This window comes from Chamaea fasciata, unplaced genomic scaffold (assembly GCF_029207755.1).
Source record: "Chamaea fasciata isolate MVZ Bird 193981 ecotype frontalis unplaced genomic scaffold, bChaFas1.0.hap1 SCAF_6, whole genome shotgun sequence".
NCBI classification, from domain to species: domain Eukaryota; kingdom Metazoa; phylum Chordata; class Aves; order Passeriformes; family Sylviidae; genus Chamaea; species Chamaea fasciata.
This window is the reverse complement of record NW_027094091.1, coordinates 24,504,556-24,524,243: the sequence shown is the minus strand read 5'-3', so window position 1 is coordinate 24,524,243 and position 19,688 is coordinate 24,504,556. Positions and strand designations below refer to the sequence as shown.

General features: G+C 40.0%; 1 protein-coding gene across 4 annotated transcripts; it reads left to right on the top strand.

Moving 5' to 3' along the window:
• Nucleotides 1-11,410: 11,410 nt before the first annotated feature.
• Nucleotides 11,411-19,520, top strand: GNPDA2 (glucosamine-6-phosphate deaminase 2). Of its 4 annotated transcripts, XM_066185687.1 has the most exons (7): nucleotides 11,464-11,544; nucleotides 12,929-13,092; nucleotides 13,386-13,487; nucleotides 13,952-14,134; nucleotides 14,453-14,637; nucleotides 14,731-14,905; nucleotides 18,100-19,520. In XM_066185687.1, the coding sequence occupies exons 2-7, from the start codon at nucleotides 12,969-12,971 to the stop codon at nucleotides 18,156-18,158; spliced, it is 828 nt and encodes a 275-aa protein (XP_066041784.1). In that variant the 5' UTR covers nucleotides 11,464-11,544; nucleotides 12,929-12,968; the 3' UTR covers nucleotides 18,159-19,520. The 4 variants fall into 4 exon arrangements, with proteins under 4 accessions (XP_066041786.1, XP_066041784.1, XP_066041785.1 ...); XM_066185689.1 differs by having other exon boundaries at nucleotides 11,411-11,544; nucleotides 14,453-14,905; XM_066185688.1 differs by lacking the exon at nucleotides 13,386-13,487.
• Nucleotides 19,521-19,688: the final 168 nt, after the last annotated feature.

The window sequence follows — 19,688 nt, the reverse complement described above, 5'->3', positions numbered from 1 at the left end:
TCAGTGGATGAGGAAAGGCTGTAGATGTAGTCTACCTGCACTTCAGTAAACCCTCTGACACCATTTCCCACAGCATTCTCCTGGAGAAACTGCTCATGGCTTTGATGGGTGCACTGTTCACCAGGTAAAAACCATTTGGATGGCTTGGCCAGAGCTGGTGGTGAATGGAGCTAAATCCAGCTGGCAGCTAATCATGAGAGATGTTCCTCAGGGCTCAGTGTTGGGGCCAGTCCTGTTCAATATCTTCATTGATGATCTGGATGGGGGTCTCAAGGGCATGCTCAGTCAGTTTGCAGATGATACCAAATTGGGTGGGAGGCTTGATCTGCTGGAAGGTAGGAAGGGTCTACAGAGGGATCTGGAAAGACTGGATTGATGGGCAGAAGCCAATTGTAAAAGGCTCAACAAGGTGAAGTGCCAGCTTCAATATTTGGGTGACGACCCCCTGCAGCACTACTGACTTGGGGAAGAGTGGCTGTAAAGCTGCTCAGCAGAAAACAACCTGGAGATGCTGGTCAACAGCTGGCTTAACAGGAGTTCGCTGTGCTCAAGCGGCCAAGAAGGCCAGTGGCACCCGGCCTGTATCAGAAATAGTGTGGCCAGCAGGACAAGGGCAGTGGTGGCCCCCAACACTTGTGAGGTCACATCTTGAAGCCTGTGTTCAGTTCTGGGCCCCTCACTATGAGAAGGACATTGAGGTGCTGAAGCAATTCCAGAGAAGGGCAGTGGAGCTGGTGGACATCCTGGAACATAAATCTTACAAGGAGTTGCTGAGGGAGTGGGGGTTGTTGAGCCTAGAGAAAAGGTGGTTCAGAGGGGACCTTGTCACTCTCCACAACTACCTGAAAGGAGGTTACTTACAGGTAAAAATGATAAAATGAGAATACAGGCTCAAGTTGTGCCAGGGCAGGTTCAGATTAGATATCTGGAAAATTTTCTTCATTGAAAGGGTTTCCAAGCATTGAAACAGGCTTCCCAGGAAAGTGGTGAGATCATCACCCCTAGAAGTGTTGAAAAAACACATAGATATAGTGTTTAGAGACATGGTTTGTGGTGAACTTCACAGTTAATGGTTGGACTTGATCTTAGAGGTCTTTTTTAACCTTAATGATCCTATGATTCTGTGGTTAAAATGGTCTTTCATAGAATGTATTTCAGGTCATCAAGTGCCAGAATTAAGAAATCAGAAAAATAAGATGCACAAGAAATTTCTCTCTTCACTGCAAAGAAAAATGCATATTTTTCCCAGATAACAATAATTAGGCAGGGAAAAAAAACACAAAACAAAACACGACGACGACGACAACAACAACAACAAAAAAAAGGCAAAGTTTCCTTGGTTGAGTTTTTTTTCTCCTTTTTTCCAGATAAACAATATGGATAAATTCAAAATGTAGGGTAGGCAATATAAATTACAAATGATCTAAAAATCCTTCCCCTGATTCAGAATTTTACTTCACAGTTATTGTCCAAATTAAACTCACATCCTTAAATAGCACATCATAACATATGTTTGTGATCCTAAGCACTGGAGAATCATCAGAGGAATTTCCAAACCAAAAGTCTGGTGTCTCCCAGCCTAGGAGATTTGCAGAAAAACCAGTGCCTTTCAGAATAACATCAGAATTATTCAGTGAAATATGTAACTGTTTAGGTGCTGCTTGCCCTAAATCCATTGCTTTACCAGGGTGTCCGCAGTTGGGACTCAAGTGAGGAGTTTCAGATTTTGAGGGTCTCTTGCCCAACCCACTGCCTCTCCCTGAAGCGTACACCCACTGCCCCAAAAGCCATGCAGAGTTGCTGGCCTATGAATTTGGAGAGAGGTGGAGGTATGAGGCATTTAAGCTGGGAAATGGGGAAGAAAAGGAAATCACAGCATTTTGGGCTTTGATGGGGAAACAGAAGGGTAAACTTGAAAAAGAGGAGGTCTTGTGGGGAAATTCATTAAATGAGATGGGGTAGTTCAATAAGAACAGTTAAACTGAACAGGTAAAAAGGCTTTGCAAATTAAATGCATGTGCATGACTGAAAACCTGCAAGGAGTAACTTAAATACTGACACAAATTTTTTTATTTTTTTTTTTACCACTGTGCACAGAAATGACACCCAACTAATGCAGGAAGCGTTCTCTGTTTTGGAGGCAGTAGAACCATACTTTTTCTCTGTACCACCTTCTCTGTATCTCTCCCATAAGCCCATCTTCACTTTTCACTTAGGTTCTCTCAGATTTTCTTTGTATTTCCAGCTTACATTGCTTTTCCACAGCACCAACCAACAGCATGTTCTTCTCAGCTGGCTTCTTCTGTGTAAGAAATGTTCCTCATCTGCAGATAAACTCTAAGGCAACCAAAATTTAATTTCTTAATTAAATTTTAACTTCACAGAATCATACTAATTCTATATAATAAAATATAATATTTATTTATATAGTAATATTTATAATTAGGTTTTAATTTTATAGTTAAATATTTTATAATGATACAAGAACAGCTGTAATGGATCAAAGCAAAGGTCCATCTAGCCCAGTAGGTTCTACAGCGGGAAGAGGAATTTGGCATTGTGGGTGCTACTTGTTTTTGAATTGGAAGCAGTGAAAAGGATGGAGGCAACTATCCCTTATTCTTAGTCAAGAGCATTTGACATATTTCCAGAATGAACAGAGGTCTTCTTTAAGCAAGCAGCCATCTGTATGCAAAAAGCCATCCACGTGATTTGTTGTCAGCACACCCCTACCACACATCAGTGAATCAGTTATGAGCTGACTCCTTCCAACAGTTTGTGGCTTCTTGTTTGTGGATTCATGCCTTGCCTAAATTGAAATCAGCAGGAGCACCTACTCCTAGACATAATCTGGCTGTGTCAGTTGCCAACAGCAATTACAGGAACTCATGGGGAACATTGGCTGCAGGTTACTGAAACAGATGTCAGTTGTAACAACACAGGCATGCAACTGAAATTCAGAGTGCAAGCAGCCCAAGGTGCTGTGTGCAAGATACAACAGGTCCAGCCACAAATCAGACCACCACCTAAAATCACAATTTTCAACCGTCATTCATATTCAGAGAAAACCCTACTTTCTTCTGCCTCAGGGAATCACAAACATATCACAGCATTAAAATGCTTTTTTAAATTTCCTATTAAGGCTTTTTAACCTTACCAGAAGTATGAAAAGTAGAGAGGTGGAGATATGACAACAAGCAATTAGAAACATAGGCTCATTGCTATTGCAGGAGAACAGTCATTCTAGGAATAAAGCTAATAAAATTTAGAGATTAGTTGTACTGGAAGACTTGTTTTTAATACACTGAATTTTAAAGCAAATGAAGCCAAGAAATGTTTCTGAAAGTTTTTGCTACAATCACTCACAAATATGCAACCTTTATAATTCATATCTCTGCTCTGCATAGGTGAAAAGAGGCAAACATCTTGAAAATGCTGAATATGTTCATGCAAATAATCAGTACAGGCCTGTCTGTCTCATGATAAGATCTGTCCTGAGCCTGGCCCACCTTGTTTTCTATTCAGTCTTATGGGGCCACAAGCAGACTCCCCTGTCCTTCTATGGTAAAAACCCCTAAGGAGAGCAGGATCAACGCAGCAGAGTGTTTTACCACAGCTTACATTGCACCACAAGTCAGGCTCGGGTCTACAAATTCTTCAAACACTTAACAAACACACTGGTCATCCCAGCTCCCAGAGTATATCCCGCACTCTCTCAGAGTACCCCTTCTCCCCTAGGGAAAGCCACAGCAGGTAATGCAGCCTGTTTTTTGCATTATCTAAACATCCCAGGGGAGTACTAGGGCAGCCTGAAGAAAAAGCTTCCCAGTACTGGCTGTTGTCCCACTACACACAGGCAGCAACTAACCTGAAACTTCTCAAAGGAGTTCGGCACAAAGTAAATGCTTTCCACCAACAGACAAAACATTCCTATCACTGATAACATACAAATTAATTGAAATGGGCCATTGTCACAAATATTGCCTTTTGAAAAAGACTAGTTTTATACATACCTAGGCAAATTACTCACTGAAAACTGTCTTTAGCTTCTATCTACATCCTTCAAACCAAGACTAGGAGAGGCTGCATCCTTCCTGCCAGAGAAGGACATCAAGCACTGTAAAGCCTCAGCAGGGAAAGACTACGAGAGGAAGGTTGAAAGAGTGTGATGTTTAAGGATGGCACGCTGATCATGGAGAGGCAAACTCATAAAGCCTTGTGTGCAAATCCTTAACCAAAGAGCAGTGACACCCTAACTCCCTGCTCAGGAGAGTTGGATCACCTGTGCCACCCTTACATCCACGCCCACAGGGAGAGAGGTTACTCCTTTTGTCGAATTGTCTGCAGCTGCAACTCCAAGAGTGAGGAAAGTTCAGCAAACAGTAGCCATCCTAAATATTTCCCTGTGCTTTCCAGCTTTTTCTACTTTGTGACTATTGGATTTGTCCCCCTGTGCTCCTGGAAGATGCAGGAGATGCTGGAGTGATAGATACTTTCTGCCTGCATTGCCTGCCTAAGTCAGTTTCAAGCTGGCACAGTTTCAAAGCTTGCCCGAATGTCTGCTATAAACAACACTTAAAACCAAAGGTAATGTCAACCAAAAATGTATCTCCGTTCACAAACTGCACGAACCTTGAGGTGAATTAAGTCATGTACGTTTTTAAAATTCTGTGCCATTATTATCCCCCTGTAGAGTATGAATAGATTTTATAGGTTTTGAAGTAAATGGGTTGCATTTTGTATATTTTTAGATCTTGAAAAAGGAATACATATTTGGAGAGCCTGACTCTACACAGACCTTGTTAAAGAAATACAGGATACAATGTTAGAGAGCCAGGGACAAGTCTGGCCTCAGGTCTTTCACATCCTCTGCTGCTGATCACCACCCTCTTGGCTTCAGAGGTGGCAACAGAGATCTGACAAGTCAAATAAAATAACAAACTATTTTACAATCACACACAGACATATATATCTATATATCTACATTTATTAGTTTGGTACAATAAAATATACTTTCTGGAGGCTTTGTCACGCCCAAATAGTCTACCATCCCACATTTTATCACGTAACTGCCAAAAGCTAAGGTAGTTTTAAGACATATAAATCCATTTCTAAAGGGAATATTTAACTTTATTACATTTTATCTCTCTCAAAGTTCACAATTATACTTAAAAAGTTGATGAGAATGATGAGTGCTTTCCACTCTCAAAGTCTCACGGAAGTTTTGACTGGTCCCAGGATGGGGATAGAATGGGTGGGAACAGTAATACACCTGCATTCCTATAGGAGATCCCTAAGTCCTCTTACAAGCACAAAAATCACACCAAAAAAAGCAGTCCGTTATGCACTAAGAGAGAAAAAGGGTTTGCAGTGGGAGTCACCTGGAGATCAGCTGTTTTGTCTCTGATACACAACTCAAACGGTACAGTCAGCAGAGAACAGCTCACCCTCTGGTGACAGGCAGCTGCTCTAGGGATTACAAAACAAGGAATTCTCCTGAGAGAAGAATGTGTTTAAGCCTTCTCTGTTTTCTCAGTTCTTTTGTAACATCCCCAGGTTGGGCATTATCTTCTCTTTCAGGAAAGTGACCCAGGCAGGACTCACACTTCAGCAGCTGCACGCTATGATAACCATTTTCTAAGCTCTACTTGACAGTGGGCTGCTGCAGACAAGTGTGAGTAGACTGAAAAAGTGTCTAGTTAAATTGGTAGCACAGAAAACACCAAGTGAGTCCAGATAAACACCCTCAGCAGTTCGCTGTACATTCTGCAAACGAGGTGTAAATATATTCTGATCTCCTCCAGCCGTGCCTCAGCCTAGACAAGAGAGTAGGGCCCCCACAGCGGAGGCCCCCAGCAGAGTTCCCAAAAATAAATTTCTATGTGTGTGAAAGAAATTAGCAGTAAAAAACCAATATATGATTTCCACTTTACTGGGGTCTTTTGCATACATATAGATACGAATTTACTCATGTTTTCAAGGAGGGTAAAGGCGGTTCCGTGTGTCTGACGGCAGCCGCTGGAACGCAGGCAGGCGGCGGCCGGAGCGGGGAGCGCCAGGAGCTCCAGGGGCCCCGCGCGGGCCGCTGCTGCCACCTGGCGGTCACCGTGCCCCAACAGCGGCACCTCGGGAGTAAAAAAGGCTGAAAAAAAACCAAACCGAAAGCTGAAATTAGAAACGTTTACTCAATACGCTGATAACAGGTACAATTACATTTCTTGAATATGTTTTAAAACTCCGATCTCTCCAAGCTTTTATTAAAATAAATGCAAAAGGGAAAATCCATTGCACAAAAAAAGCAACAATCTTAAATGGGATGCAGTATTATTTTCTTTTCAAGTATTAATAAAAAACACTTATTGACAGTTACTGACTTCTCTGGTTAGCTCCCAGCCCCTGCAAATACCTAGGATGAACTATAAATCCTGGCTTAGTTTTGCACAAGCACAGTCAAATGAGAATATTTTCATGAGCATTAAGAACTCACAAAGTTTCTTGATACTCATAAAAAACATATACCCAGTAACATGCTTAAGCACTCAGCTGCCTGGCATAGAATGGCCTAGCATGGAGTATTAAACAGATCCTGTATATTTCTGTGCCCAGTCTAAACCGTGCACTCTGAAAGGAACAGGCTTTAACAGCAGCTGAGAGAGCACTATCAGAAATTTCTCTCAACACCGCTGCATACATCAAGAATGTTCCACACTGCAGGGCCACAGCCAACCATCAATAAGTTCACCCATATTTATGATGCAGCTGACACATCACTAAAAAGGAAAGACCTGATCTGGAGGCAATGTAGCAGGCACCTCTGCCTGCTTGTCCTGGCAGAGGGACATGTGGAGAAATATCTTGGTGCTTCACAAGAAAACGCACAGGAAAACAATCAGCACCAGATCTCTCTACATGGCAAAACCAAGTAGCAAACTCCCACACTGAACCCCTACTCTCAGAAGAACCAAAGAGTTCACCAGGAAAAAGGTAACAGGGTGATGGTTCTTCTAATTACCTTTACTGTTTACTCTGTAGTGACCAACTCTTACATTCAGAGCCAGCTGGTACTGAGTGACTGTTTCGGAACAGACTCCACCAGAATCCATGCAGGAAGCACTAACACATTGCAAGAACAAAAATGGAAAACAAAAGCATAGGGTACTTATCTGTTACTGTGCAGAGCTTCACAAACTGACTTAAAGCCTTGCCTATGAAAATTAAGATGGTGCTAAATATTAACTAGATGCTTCATTTGTGTCTCTGCTGACAGTACTGTCATCACAGAATCTCATGTTTCCTATTTCACTGGAAAATGTATCCCCTGGGCTGGTTGCATAAAACATAATCCAAAAGACATCACATGCCATGTACCCCCCAGCTGATACAAATGTGGTGAGATCTAACCAGGGAAGTTTTGAAGAAAGCTATGACAAGCCCAGAGATGTAATGCACATGTGAAACTATCTTCAGTCTTTGTGAGAAATAGGCAAACTGCCAAGTGGATTTGGTCCCCTCAGGCTTATGTCCAGAAGAGAAATGAAGTTACCAGAAACTCAGTCTGCTTTAATGGCAGGAAAACAGCAGGCTGTACCAGCCTGTAGAACTAAATGAAGTACCAGAGGTAACAACCACTGTCTTCACATTATTTCAGAGTTCTGAAAATTAGGAAAAAAAAACCCAAAAACTTAACTGCAGTTTTTCCCCTTCTCCCCACACACTTATCTAAAAAGTCTCAGCTGCTGTTATTTTGTATCCTTATGCTTGATTGCACAGGAGTTACACCACAGAACCGTGGTGTGCTGACCCCGGCTGGAAACCAGGTGCTGACCAAGCCACTCTATCATTGCCCTCCTAAGCAGGAGAGTGTGGGAGAAAATAAGATGAACAAAATCCTCATGGATCAAGATAAAGGCAGTTTGATTTTAAAAAGGCTGTGCATGGAAGCAAATGAAAACAGATCTATTCTCTACTTCCCATCAGCAGGCAATGTCCAGGTATTTCCCGGGAAGCAGGGCTCCAGTGTGCGTACCAGCTGATTTGGAAGGCAAACAGCATAGTAACAAAAGCCTGACTTTCTCCTCCCCACACCCTTCCCTCTCCAGCCTTCCTTTAAATGTTGTACCTGAGCAGACATCTTACATTATGGAATACCCCCTGGTCAGTGGGTCAGCTGTCCTGGCTGTGTCGCCTCCCAAGATCTTGCCCACCCCAGCCTCCTGGACAGGGGGAATGCTGGAGAGACAGCCTTGAGGCTGTGGAGGGTACTCAGCAGCAGCCAAAACACAGGAGTGTTATTGACACCCCTCTAGCTACCAATGCAAAACACAGCACAGTGTGAGATGCTATGAGAGAATCACCCCACCTCAGCCAGACTCAATGAAAGTGTTTAATTCAGCAAGGTAGTAAGAATGAGTCTTTTTTAAAAAGTCTTTTCAGCAGTTACTTGTTTCTCAATCTCCATATTTAATGCCTTGGCAAGTTTTCTCATTGCAACCTTTTCGTTCTGTTCTCAGAGTCTTTCCTACTTGCCAACATCCATTGGAGTAATTTTCCTTCATAGGTCCCAGCTTTGTGCAGGATCCTTTGTTCTTCCAACTAAATCAGAGGAAATCGGAAGGAACAGCTACCTTGTTAAAAGTCTGGATTCCCCTGAAGTTGAGGTGGTTATCCCCAGGTAAAACTCAAAGTAGTTTGGGTACTGTTGAAGTACATCCAGTTTAAATTCACGGTTACTTAAATACAGGTTTAAAAAAAGCGATCTGATCATAGTAGATGCATACAACTCAGATCACCATGAGTAGAGGAAATTACCCTAATACTTAAAAGAAAGGTCCATTTAGAAAATAAAAGAAAAAAAAATCACAGAAAGACTGTTTCCAAAAGCAACAGATACTTACAAGAAATAACTGTGAGACTTTGAAATCTCTAGTTATGCTATTCAATGAAATGTAATAGGGAATTAAGATTTTTTTTTTTTAGCAGCACCATAATTAGTAACCATTAGCTACAACATTCAGTGCATATAGAGCATTTTTCATCTGCTACTAAAAGGAAAATCTTCCATCTGCTTTAGAAAGAAAAATCTGAAGAATTACTTGGAAAATCATACCTCAGGTTTTAGCACACAAACAATGACAGTAAGAATTGAATATGTTTATGAAAGACAGGGAATTTGTCTGTCTAATAGAAGCAGTTGATAGCATTGCAAAGTTTGCTAAAAGGCAACAAACAAGCTGCTGTTCCAAATTTAGAGGCAGTAGGAAAATGGACAAGTTCCACTGAGTGTAGAACAGTACATCAGATATTCTCAGACCCCCTGGAGAATATGAAACAGGGGGGAGCCAAATACCTGAATATTAAGAGTTTTCCAGTAGTGATTTAAAAAAAAAAAAAAAAAAAAAAAAAAAAAAAAGAATTTTCAAGTTGTGGAAACCAACAGAGCTTTTGGGGGACCAGTGTGTGATTTCAGGTCTGTAGGTACCTAGGTGTGTTGCAATACCAAAGAAATGTGTTAACTAGTGTGCTGTATGCAGTAGTTTACTACTAAGGTGTTACACACAGTCCACAGAGGTAGGAAAAAAGCAGAATTGAAATCTAAAGGCAAAACCTAGATTGTTACATAGAATCTGAAAATCACTTCCACTGCAAGTATACTCCGAAACAATGAGAGCAGCAGAGGCTCTGAGCATGACTCAAGAAATGGTGCAAAACACTATTCTTTAGGACCTGGTAAAATTTCTGAGATAAAAGAGTTTATCAGAAGAACATGCATAAATTAAAATTATTTGAAAGGCCGGTTTTGAAACAAAAGGTATTTTTAGTGGTTGCCTGCTAAGCCCCAGGGACCTCAGAAAGACATACTTTCCCTCACAATCTTGCAAACACACCTTTCATGCCCTTGGCAAAGTATTTTTCAGTCTTTCTAAACCTGGCTAGACAGGCTCACGGAATTACAGAATACACTGAGTTGGAAGGGACTTGCAAGGATGGGTCTTAAATGAATGACCTATATGGGGATCAAAACCCACATTAAAACCTTGGCATTATTAGCATCATGCTCTAACAAACTGAGCTAAACTCAGTCTTGCAAAAAAAAGAAAAAAAAAGTATCATTATGCTCATGTATGACCCCAAATTTCTTTCTTTCTTTTTTTTTTTTTTCTTTTTAAATACACACTCCCCTTTATTAGTTTCCCTTGTTTTACCCTTCAATCATGTTTTCCCCCACACAATCATGCTCCTGCCCAGTAGCAGATTTATCCTGGTCTTCTATTATGGTAAGGCCTCTGTGAAGTGTACAGTACATGCATACACATATATTCAGAACTACGTTGCTTGCTCATCCCCCTACTCCCATTTCCCCACTCCATTCTGAAGCACCAGCCTTTCAGACTATTGGCCCTTTCCACACATCAAGATCCACCACCCCACACCTATTTAAGTATAGCTTAGCTAAGGCTGTGGAATTACTTGACTGCTTTTAAAGCAAAAAGAGAATCACAGAATTTTTAGGGTTGGAAGGGGCCTCTGGAGATTATCTGGTCCAACTCCTGCTGAGGCAAGGATCGCCTGGAGCAGATGACACAGGAATGTGTCCAGGTGGGTTTTTCATCTCCAGAAAGGGGAAACTTCATGACCTCCCTGGGCAGCCTGCTCCAGTGCTCTGCCACTCTCAAGGTAAAGTTCACCATGTCAAGGTGGAACTTCTTGTTTTAGTTGATGGCCATTACTCCTCATCCTGTTGCTGGGCACCACCAAAAAGGGTCTGGGACCATCCTCTGACACCCGCCTCTGAGATATTTATATGCACTCATGAGACCCCCTCCCAAACTTCTCTTCTCTAGATTAAACAGCCCCAGCTCCTCCAGTCTCTCCTCAGCAGAGATGCTCCAGACCTCTCATCATCTGCGTGGCCTCCGCTGGACCCTCTCCAGTAGCTCCTTGCCTTCCTGGTACTGAGGAGCCCAGAACTGCACACAGCACTGCAGATGCGGCCTCACCAGGGCTGAGAGGCAGGATCACCCCTCTCGACCTGCTGGCCACACTGCTCCCGACGCACCCCCAGGGCACCACTGGCTTTCCTGGCCAGTTATGGTCAGCCTGTGATTCACCAAGATGTTGATGCTTCACGTCATTAATTTTTTCCAGTAACTACGCACGGCGTCTTTTGCAGCTGCATCATGTAAACATTTAGGTTATGGGGGAACCTTTTTTTCCATTAAGATCTCAATGTGCTCCGCAGCAGAGCGGCTCCAAGAGGAGCGAGCCGTACTCCAGGCTGGAGAGCCCGGAGCCCCCTCGGCTAGGGCCGGCCGAGCGCTCCCTGGCCGCGGCCCCGTCCCGGACACACACGCCCGGAAATGAGACCGGGAAAGGGATCCATTTCCCGTCCTCGCCTGCCGCTTCCGGGTTGTGCGCCGGGTTCCGCTGGAGGCGGCGGGGCGGGAGCTGCGGGGCGGGCGGCGGTTCCCGTCCTCCTCCGCCTTCATTTCTTCATCTGCCTCCTCCTCGTCCTGGTGCGGCTCGTGGCCGCCGCGGCTGTCCCGGGTGAGCGGGGCCGGGCAGGGCGCGGCCGTGCGGGTGCCCGCGGGCGGGGAAGGGGAGGCCGCGGGGGCCCGGGGCTGCTGTGCCGGTGGCGCTCCGGCTGCAAGTCTCTTCCTCTGACAGTGTAGGTTTATCTCCCGCCCCCATCTCCAAACAAAACAAACAAATTCGCCATGATTCTGCTGCTGTCCGTGGATCCCTGCTCTTGGAGAGCATCCCCCGTGTTCCCGGTGTAAAATTGCTGGGATTTTATGAAACCGCCCTAAAGCCGCGGAGTCTATTCCTGCTGGCATGCTCTCCTCCTCGGGGATGTGTGTTAACTCTTTTGGGTATGTGTGGAATTAGCGTTTCCTCGGCAAAGGCCAGTTTGACTTGTCACGGCTCAGTTATCCAGGGAGGTGGAGCGGCACAGGCAGCACATGGTGATGATCACTTTCTTCCTTCTTTAGTGGGACAAACACGGTACCCTGTTAAGGACTTTCATTCATAGCTGTTTTGAAACCAGCCGCTCATTTTGGGTCAGCTAAAAGCAGTGTGGCCCTGGGCTGCTGTGTTCTGGCTAATGCCGAGCACACCCAGACCTGGGAAGAGTAACACATCCCAAACTGGTGAGAAGAGCCTCAGTCTTTCTGGAGTAATTACTGGACTCTGTTGAACAGGAATTCATGGAAAAAGGCGTTGCACGTGAATGCAGGAGACGCTTGTATACTTCTCGCAACCAAACTTTTTTTCTGGATATTCATCTTAAAAGCTGGAACAGTTGCACTCAAAGCCTTTCAAATTTCTGTTTAAATTTAATGTGGCAAAGAAAAAACCTCTTATTTTTTCCTATGAATTGTAAACATTTCAAATACCTCTAATGCTTTAACTTTTTTTTTTTTTTCCAGATTAATAAACTTACTGAAGCATTGTTAAGGAGCTAGAATAGGGGTGAAAAGAGCTTTAATTATTTAGTCCCAGTTAGATATTTTGACTATAGAAACATGGGATTACTCTGGGTCTTGGTTTTTGAAGTTGTAGGCATTCAGCTGGTCTTAAGAAACAGGAATTAATCTTGCTATTTAAGTATTTCCTATTTTCTGATGGTAACACTTGACCAAAATATTGAAGTTTAAAATGGCTTGTTCTCATCTTGTTTTAGCTTTTTCCTATTAATTGCTTTAAATTAGTCTGGATTTTAATAAATATTTAGACTGTAATCTATCATTTGGATTCTGTAGCTTTCCTCTTCTTGTCCGGCTTGAACTAGGACTGCAAGAGTGTGGTATTCTAATGCAAGTCATTGGTATGAAGGATGATTTTTGTATCTCCTCTGTAATCTAGGAGTTTTACAATTACTCGTGTGGTGCTTATTTTTAAAACTTCAATATTTTTCAACATTTTTCAGGTTTAAGTTTGTTTTATCATACAAGTTCCTCACTGCCATAATGAGGCTAGTAATTCTTGAAGATTATGATCAGGCTAGTGAATGGGCAGCCAAATACATCTGTAATCGTATTATCCAGTTCAAGCCAAGTCAAGGAAGATATTTCACGCTTGGTCTACCAACAGGCAAGTTTTATTCAGTCTTTGTAAATAACTAAGCCTAGAACAATGTTTGTATCACTGCTAGCAGATACAGTATGTAAAAGAACATAAGTATTATTTTTGGCAATACTCTAACTTTTTTTAAAAAATATGGATTTGATTTCTGTGAAAAGCTGTGATAGTTTTAAAAACTGATAAATACTAAATGAGAAACAGCAGATTGCTTGTATGTTGAAAAGCACTGTAGCAAAATTTGACTGTTAAGACTGAAAATGTTGTGCAGATACACAGAACAGTAGAAAAACTTTATTTAACAGGGAGTACACCTTTGGGATGCTACAAAAAGCTGATAGAATATCACAAAAACGGAGATCTCTCTTTCAAATATGTAAAGACTTTCAACATGGATGAATATGTAGGTAAGATGTGCTATTATTTGTGAACATACTGTACTGTTGGGGTTTTTTTCTCTTTATAAAACTATTAAATACTTTGTCAAAGTACCAGGCTAGTCTAGTATGTTTGTACTCCTATATTAGACTGGTGTCCAAGCATTTTTCTCTATTCCTTTATGTACAAAAAAGCAAAATTAAACACTGGGCTAAATTCAGTGTTTCACAGAACTTTTGTAGAAATTATATTGTCATGTAATAATGGGACTGTATTTCTGAAGAAGACTTAACACTCTGGGATAAGATGTATGTGGAGGGAATGTAAACAAGTTACCTTGTAGGTGCCAACAGGAAACCTCGATGTAGTTTCAAATCTTGCTTCATTTGACTCAGGTTTGCCTTGCATGCCTCACATCAGTTACATACAGACCAGAATTAAGGCTGTTTGGTTAAATCTTGTCATATGGTAATTACACTCTAAATTATTTCAGGGCTTCCCAGAAATCATCCAGAGAGCTATCACTCCTATATGTGGAATAACTTCTTTAAGCATATTGACATAGATCCAAATAATGCTCATATCCTTGATGGGAATGCACCAGACTTACAGGCGGAATGTGATGCATTTGAAAAGAAAATTGAAGAAGCAGGGGGGATTGATCTGTTTGTTGGAGGTATGAGGAAATGCTCTATGGTTAGTTATAATTCAAGCATGTACACCAATTCTTTAATCATTATTTTTATAACTTGACTAAACCCCAGATTTTTCAATTATTGTGTAAGAAAGTTCTGTGACTAACAAAGAATCAGTCTTAATTCCAAAACAGAATTGATCGGTGTCCAAGTTTCTAGTGACTTAAGTTTAAGTTTTTATTGAAAGTGGGAAACCAAAGGGAAAGGATAAGCCCTTTTTTATTAATTTACAGTGTTTGAAGAAATGTGTTGACTCTCAGGTCTGGAATGATTTTTTTTTTTTTTTAAACTTTGAAAAGGCATTGGTCCAGATGGCCACATTGCATTCAATGAACCCGGATCAAGTTTGTCTTCAAGAACAAGATTAAAGACTTTAGCAATGGACACCATTTTGGCAAATGCTAAATACTTTGATGGAGACTTATCCAAAGTACCAACTATGGCACTAACAGTTGGTGTGGGTACAGTCATGGATGCTAGAGAAGTAAGAACTCATTTAGTTCTGGTTGCATGTGTGTTTTCAAGATTAGTTGGTATTGATACTAGGACTGAAAGTAAAGAGACCTTTGTTTTGCAGGTGATGATTCTTATAACAGGTGCACACAAGGCTTTTGCATTGTACAAAGCAATTGAAGAAGGAGTCAATCATATGTGGACAGTTTCTGCTTTCCAGCAACACCCTCGCACTATCTTTGTGTGTGATGAAGATGCTACTTTAGAACTAAGAGTTAAAACTGTGAAGTACTTTAAAGGTGAGCACTGAATCAGAGGTCACGTGTTTACGCAAAACCGACAGCTTTGAAATTATATTGATTTAAATCTGAGCCTTCCAACACTTTGCAGTCACTAATGTATGTTATGTAGTCAAAATATTAAATATTAATTTATTTCTTGTGTTTGGAAAATTCCCAGGAGGCATAACTTGTGCTACCTGCATTCCAAACAAATCTACTTGGGAAGAGTATTTCCTTTGCTTCCAGTCTGAAACAATAGTTTAGTAATTTTAACTTCAAACAACAGCAATCTGGTGTTCCAGAATACAGGTCTTAAATATACTGGACCATTTAGCTTGAAAAAATCTTAATATATTTATTAATCCTGATACATTTCCATGCTGCTTTTGCTGTATGCTGTAATGTGATGTCTAGTAAACTGTGATACAGACTTTGAAGCTACCTGAAGACATTTTTCATGTGCAATTAGCATAACAATCTATACTGCCTTTGAAAACATTGCACCCTTTTACTGTGTGTGTTTTTCATATTTGTAGTAGGTATATTGGGGCAAACTTGAAGTAAGTCAGGATATTTGATAGTAATTGAGACTTCCTAGACTGGATTCTGTTTCACTGAGACAACAGAAACTGAGAAAAGTAGTTTAGTTTTCTCCTGACTGTATTAGCACAGCACATGCAATTGTGTGACTCAGTTATCTTTCTCACTAGCATGGGTACCTGTAGTAGCTGAGGTATCAGAGATCAAGATTTTAATTTACTAAATTCTTTTTTAGAGCATTATACCAGTGCTCATGTATGTATTACTTTGCAATTTGGACATTTCTGTGATTTTTATCCTGATACCTCTTGTGGCCAGCTTGTTAATTTTGGATTTTTCACTATCCTGTTCTCTGCTATGTATTTGTGGGGTAGGAGGGAGGGTTAGTCTTTTCCTGTATCACACTGCTAGATAGTGCTTACTGTTGTTTTCAAAGATACACTTCTGTAACTGCTTGGATAAGTTTTAAACATTATCCCGTATTTTATATAAGCAGAGGCTGTGCTTGGGAAATACAATCCTAATGTAGAATCACTAGGTATAAATGACACTGAACATTGCTTTAAAAAACATCAAGGGCTACAATTTATGAATGTGTGCTACTGTGTCACTATATCTAATTACCCTGTAATACACAGCAATAGAACTTTAAAAATGGTTTACTTTAAACTTACTTAATTTTACCTACTCTCCAATCAGTGAGATTTTTTCCCCTTTTAAGATGGAGGAGAAATCAGTGTGGGTCAAATCCGGAATTATTTTTGAATCTTGATCTTCAGGTTGGACTTCTTAGGGAAGCTAGGTAGTTCTTAATACTGTTATTTATGGTAGTGATTTATGGAGATTTTACACCACTTAAAGCTTTCAAGATGAAACTGCTATTTTTTTGTTTTATATTTAAGTACCACACTGGTGGGTAAGTAGATTAACATAATACATTTTTTCTAACTTTCTGAAAACCTATAATAAGCTAAAATTATCAAGCCTGCTTATGGTCTTACTGTAAAAGGGAAAATAACTTTCTTGAAGAATGGAACAGAAAATTAATTTTGAATTTACTAATTTGTCTGCAGATAAGTTAGTTCAGGACAGTTTTTTTCTACACTTATGCATGCTCCTCTTAAAACTGTGCAGAAATCTGTTTATTCAAAGTATACTTGAATATACAGTGGGACTTTCTTTTGAAATATCTGTTTTGGCATCTACCAAGTCTGGTACATTCCTTTAAAAAAATCTTTTGTTTCTCACTGTTTTCCCTGTAACACTTTCACTAACAGGATTTAAATATTCTTCATTAAGTATGACAGAAGCTATACTTTGTAACCATTTTTCATGCATCTAAGAAGTGGGTAATTGTTTCCCTTTCATTTCCCCTTTTTAGAAGAGGAAAATATTGGTAGGAAGTTAAATGTTTTAAAGTTCAAAACATGTTTCTAGTTTGCATAGTGTATGCAGCTGTTCTTCTTTTTGGACAAATGACTTTATGTCAAATGTGTAGTTAAGTTTTTGTCACTGTTAAACTGAAAAAATAATAGATTTGATCTAAGATCTGTATTTTATATTAAATAATCACATAGTGATTAGTAATAAATGCTGCATAAGATGCCTTTTTTATGGTCACGTACAGTAATGACCTTAGATTGTATAGTTAATTCAAAATTCATGTTGCTGCAGTGACACTAAGGTTGCCACCAGCTGCATCATGTAGCAAAGATATTCGAATATTTTTTGCCATAGATAATCACTAAAATATGCTGTACTGCAAGATTTCTTTCGTGGTTTTTAAGAAAATTACTTTTAGGGTTGCATATTTTAATTTTAGAAGCTAAATCTTTAGTTCAGTACTAAAATGGACTTTTATTTTGGGATTGTGAACACTGATCATTACTGTTATTAATCCTCAAGGTAAAATGAGATTAAAAACACTCAGTTTTTAACTGCCAGTGATCCAATGTCATACATACCTAGATGTAGGTAACATTTTTACTAAGTCATAGTAAATTTAAGAAGGAGGCATCTTTTTATTAATTGCACTTCAGCATTTTCCAGAATTAAAGTAGTTGAAGGGGAAAAAAAATAACCCCCCTAATGAGAGCTATGGAGGACTTGTATATGACAAAAAAAAAAAAAAAGCCCAGCTAGAACAGAAAACATGTGAACTGCTGAAATTGAGTCTGCACTAAGAGTCTGGATAATTTGATTTTTCCTGTCTAGGACCACAAGTACATGACTATTACAAGACAGTTTTACCATAATGCTAGAACATTGCAAAAGAACTCAAGCTGTAAAAGTTGCAGTATGTGTGCATCTGATTTTTATGGCAAATTGTGGTGTGAGGGAATTATGCTGTTGTTACACAGTTACAATACACACAAAAAAAGAGATGTATTCACCTCATTTGGAAGTATTCCAGATGTGCTTTTTGGGTCTGTTATCAGAGAACTGTCTGGTCCCTGCTCAGCTGATACCAAGTATGTCATTAGTATGCAAGTGATACAGGAATATATCTGTTGTCTCTGATTCTGAACTACTTTAAATAGCCATTGTTGTTCCCTTCAATGAACTATTTAAAATGTATACTTTGAAGCAAATTCCTAATAAAAATGTGGATAGAACGACATGTTAACAAAGTATAACTAATGTAAAGCTGGCGTTGTTGCTTTCCCCCCAAGGTTTAATGCATGTGCACAATAAGCTTGTGGACCCACTGTACAGTATGAAAGAAAACTGAACGAAGACTGAAGAGGAACTCCATGTGGGTCAGCAGCAACAGTTTTAGGTAGCAGATGAGTTCACTGCTATGCAATATGCTGAAAACTGTTTTAAATGGGAAATCCTAGGTACTGTATTTTTAAAAAGGTCCAATATCTGTACATTCACATTCCATCTGTTTGCTGTGTTGTGCATTTTGCTTTAACATTTGGAGCTCTGCTGTTGGCTGGTACATCACTAAATGGAACAGAACAAACTTGGGAGGACTGCATGTTATGTAGAGGGGAAAAGCAGAGCACTTACACTAGCACAGCAATGCAGTGCATCTGCCTTGTGTTAGAGATGATGACACTTCATTTCCCGGAATTCTTAATTTTTGGCTTGGTTAGTGCAACTACCATTTGTGTCTCTAGGCAGAATGTTTTTTGGCCTTTGTTAATACTATGGACTTGTAATAGTTGTACAATTTCTACTACAAAATGTTCTGTTTACATATATCTAATGTACACTGAGCTTTTGCACTTGGTTGCCTTAAATTTGTCTTAAACAGTTTTTGGGCATCTCAAGTCCTGCTGTATATTTTGGGCAAATAAATATACAAAAACAGTGCCTAAAAATGCACCAAATTCTTCAAAGTTACAACTTGCTCCATGGATAAAAATATTAAACTTCTACAATAGCACTTTTTCCTCTCATGTACTTCAAATTACTTTAGGATTTTTATATTTTTAGTAATCAAGCTTTATACAAAAGGAAGAATCTCAATGTTCCTTCCTGGAGGTACCTGGTCAATTATATAACTGCTGTTACAATTAAATGCCTGAAAAGAGGTTAATTTACAGGACTATAATGTCTGCAAATGATCATTTAAAGCCAGCTGTTAATCACTTTTTCATTGTATCATTATAAACATTGTGCTGTTACAAGGAATGTTATTTCCTACTTTGAATATAAGTAAAACTTAAATATAAATCTTTTAATTTCAAAACTGTTTCATTTCTAATATAAATTGTCATGAGTAAATACTTCAGAATTTCAGGGAGTGATTAAGCACCAAAGGAGAAAGAGTTTACTGATGAAGACTTTTTTTGGGAAAGCCCTTGTGTAAAATACTCACTGCAAGAAAGTGCAACTAAGCATAACTTGGACAATTTAACTTTTCACCTGAATGACACGCATGTAGTCTTTATTACAAAATCACATTATCTCCCCAGGGTTGTGGCAGAGTCTCATCTAGGCTCACCTTTCTCTTAAATGGTCTTACAGGGTCCTTTCACATCTGGACTGTTCTCTGTGAAATTACAAAAGCATGGAAGAATCTATCTATAGCAGTGTACGAAGCCAGGCCTGGTGTTTCAATTGTCAACAGTACATTGAATATCCACACATTTAAAACAGTGTTTAAGGCTCAGTTTATGCAGATGTATTTTTGAAGCATAATGCAACATTGTGGGGAAAAATGTTGAAAAGACTACCTTTCAGGAGAATGCTGTTCCAGGTAATATATGACTCAAAATGCAGTGTTAAGTTTGCCATTAGCCTTTGCAGC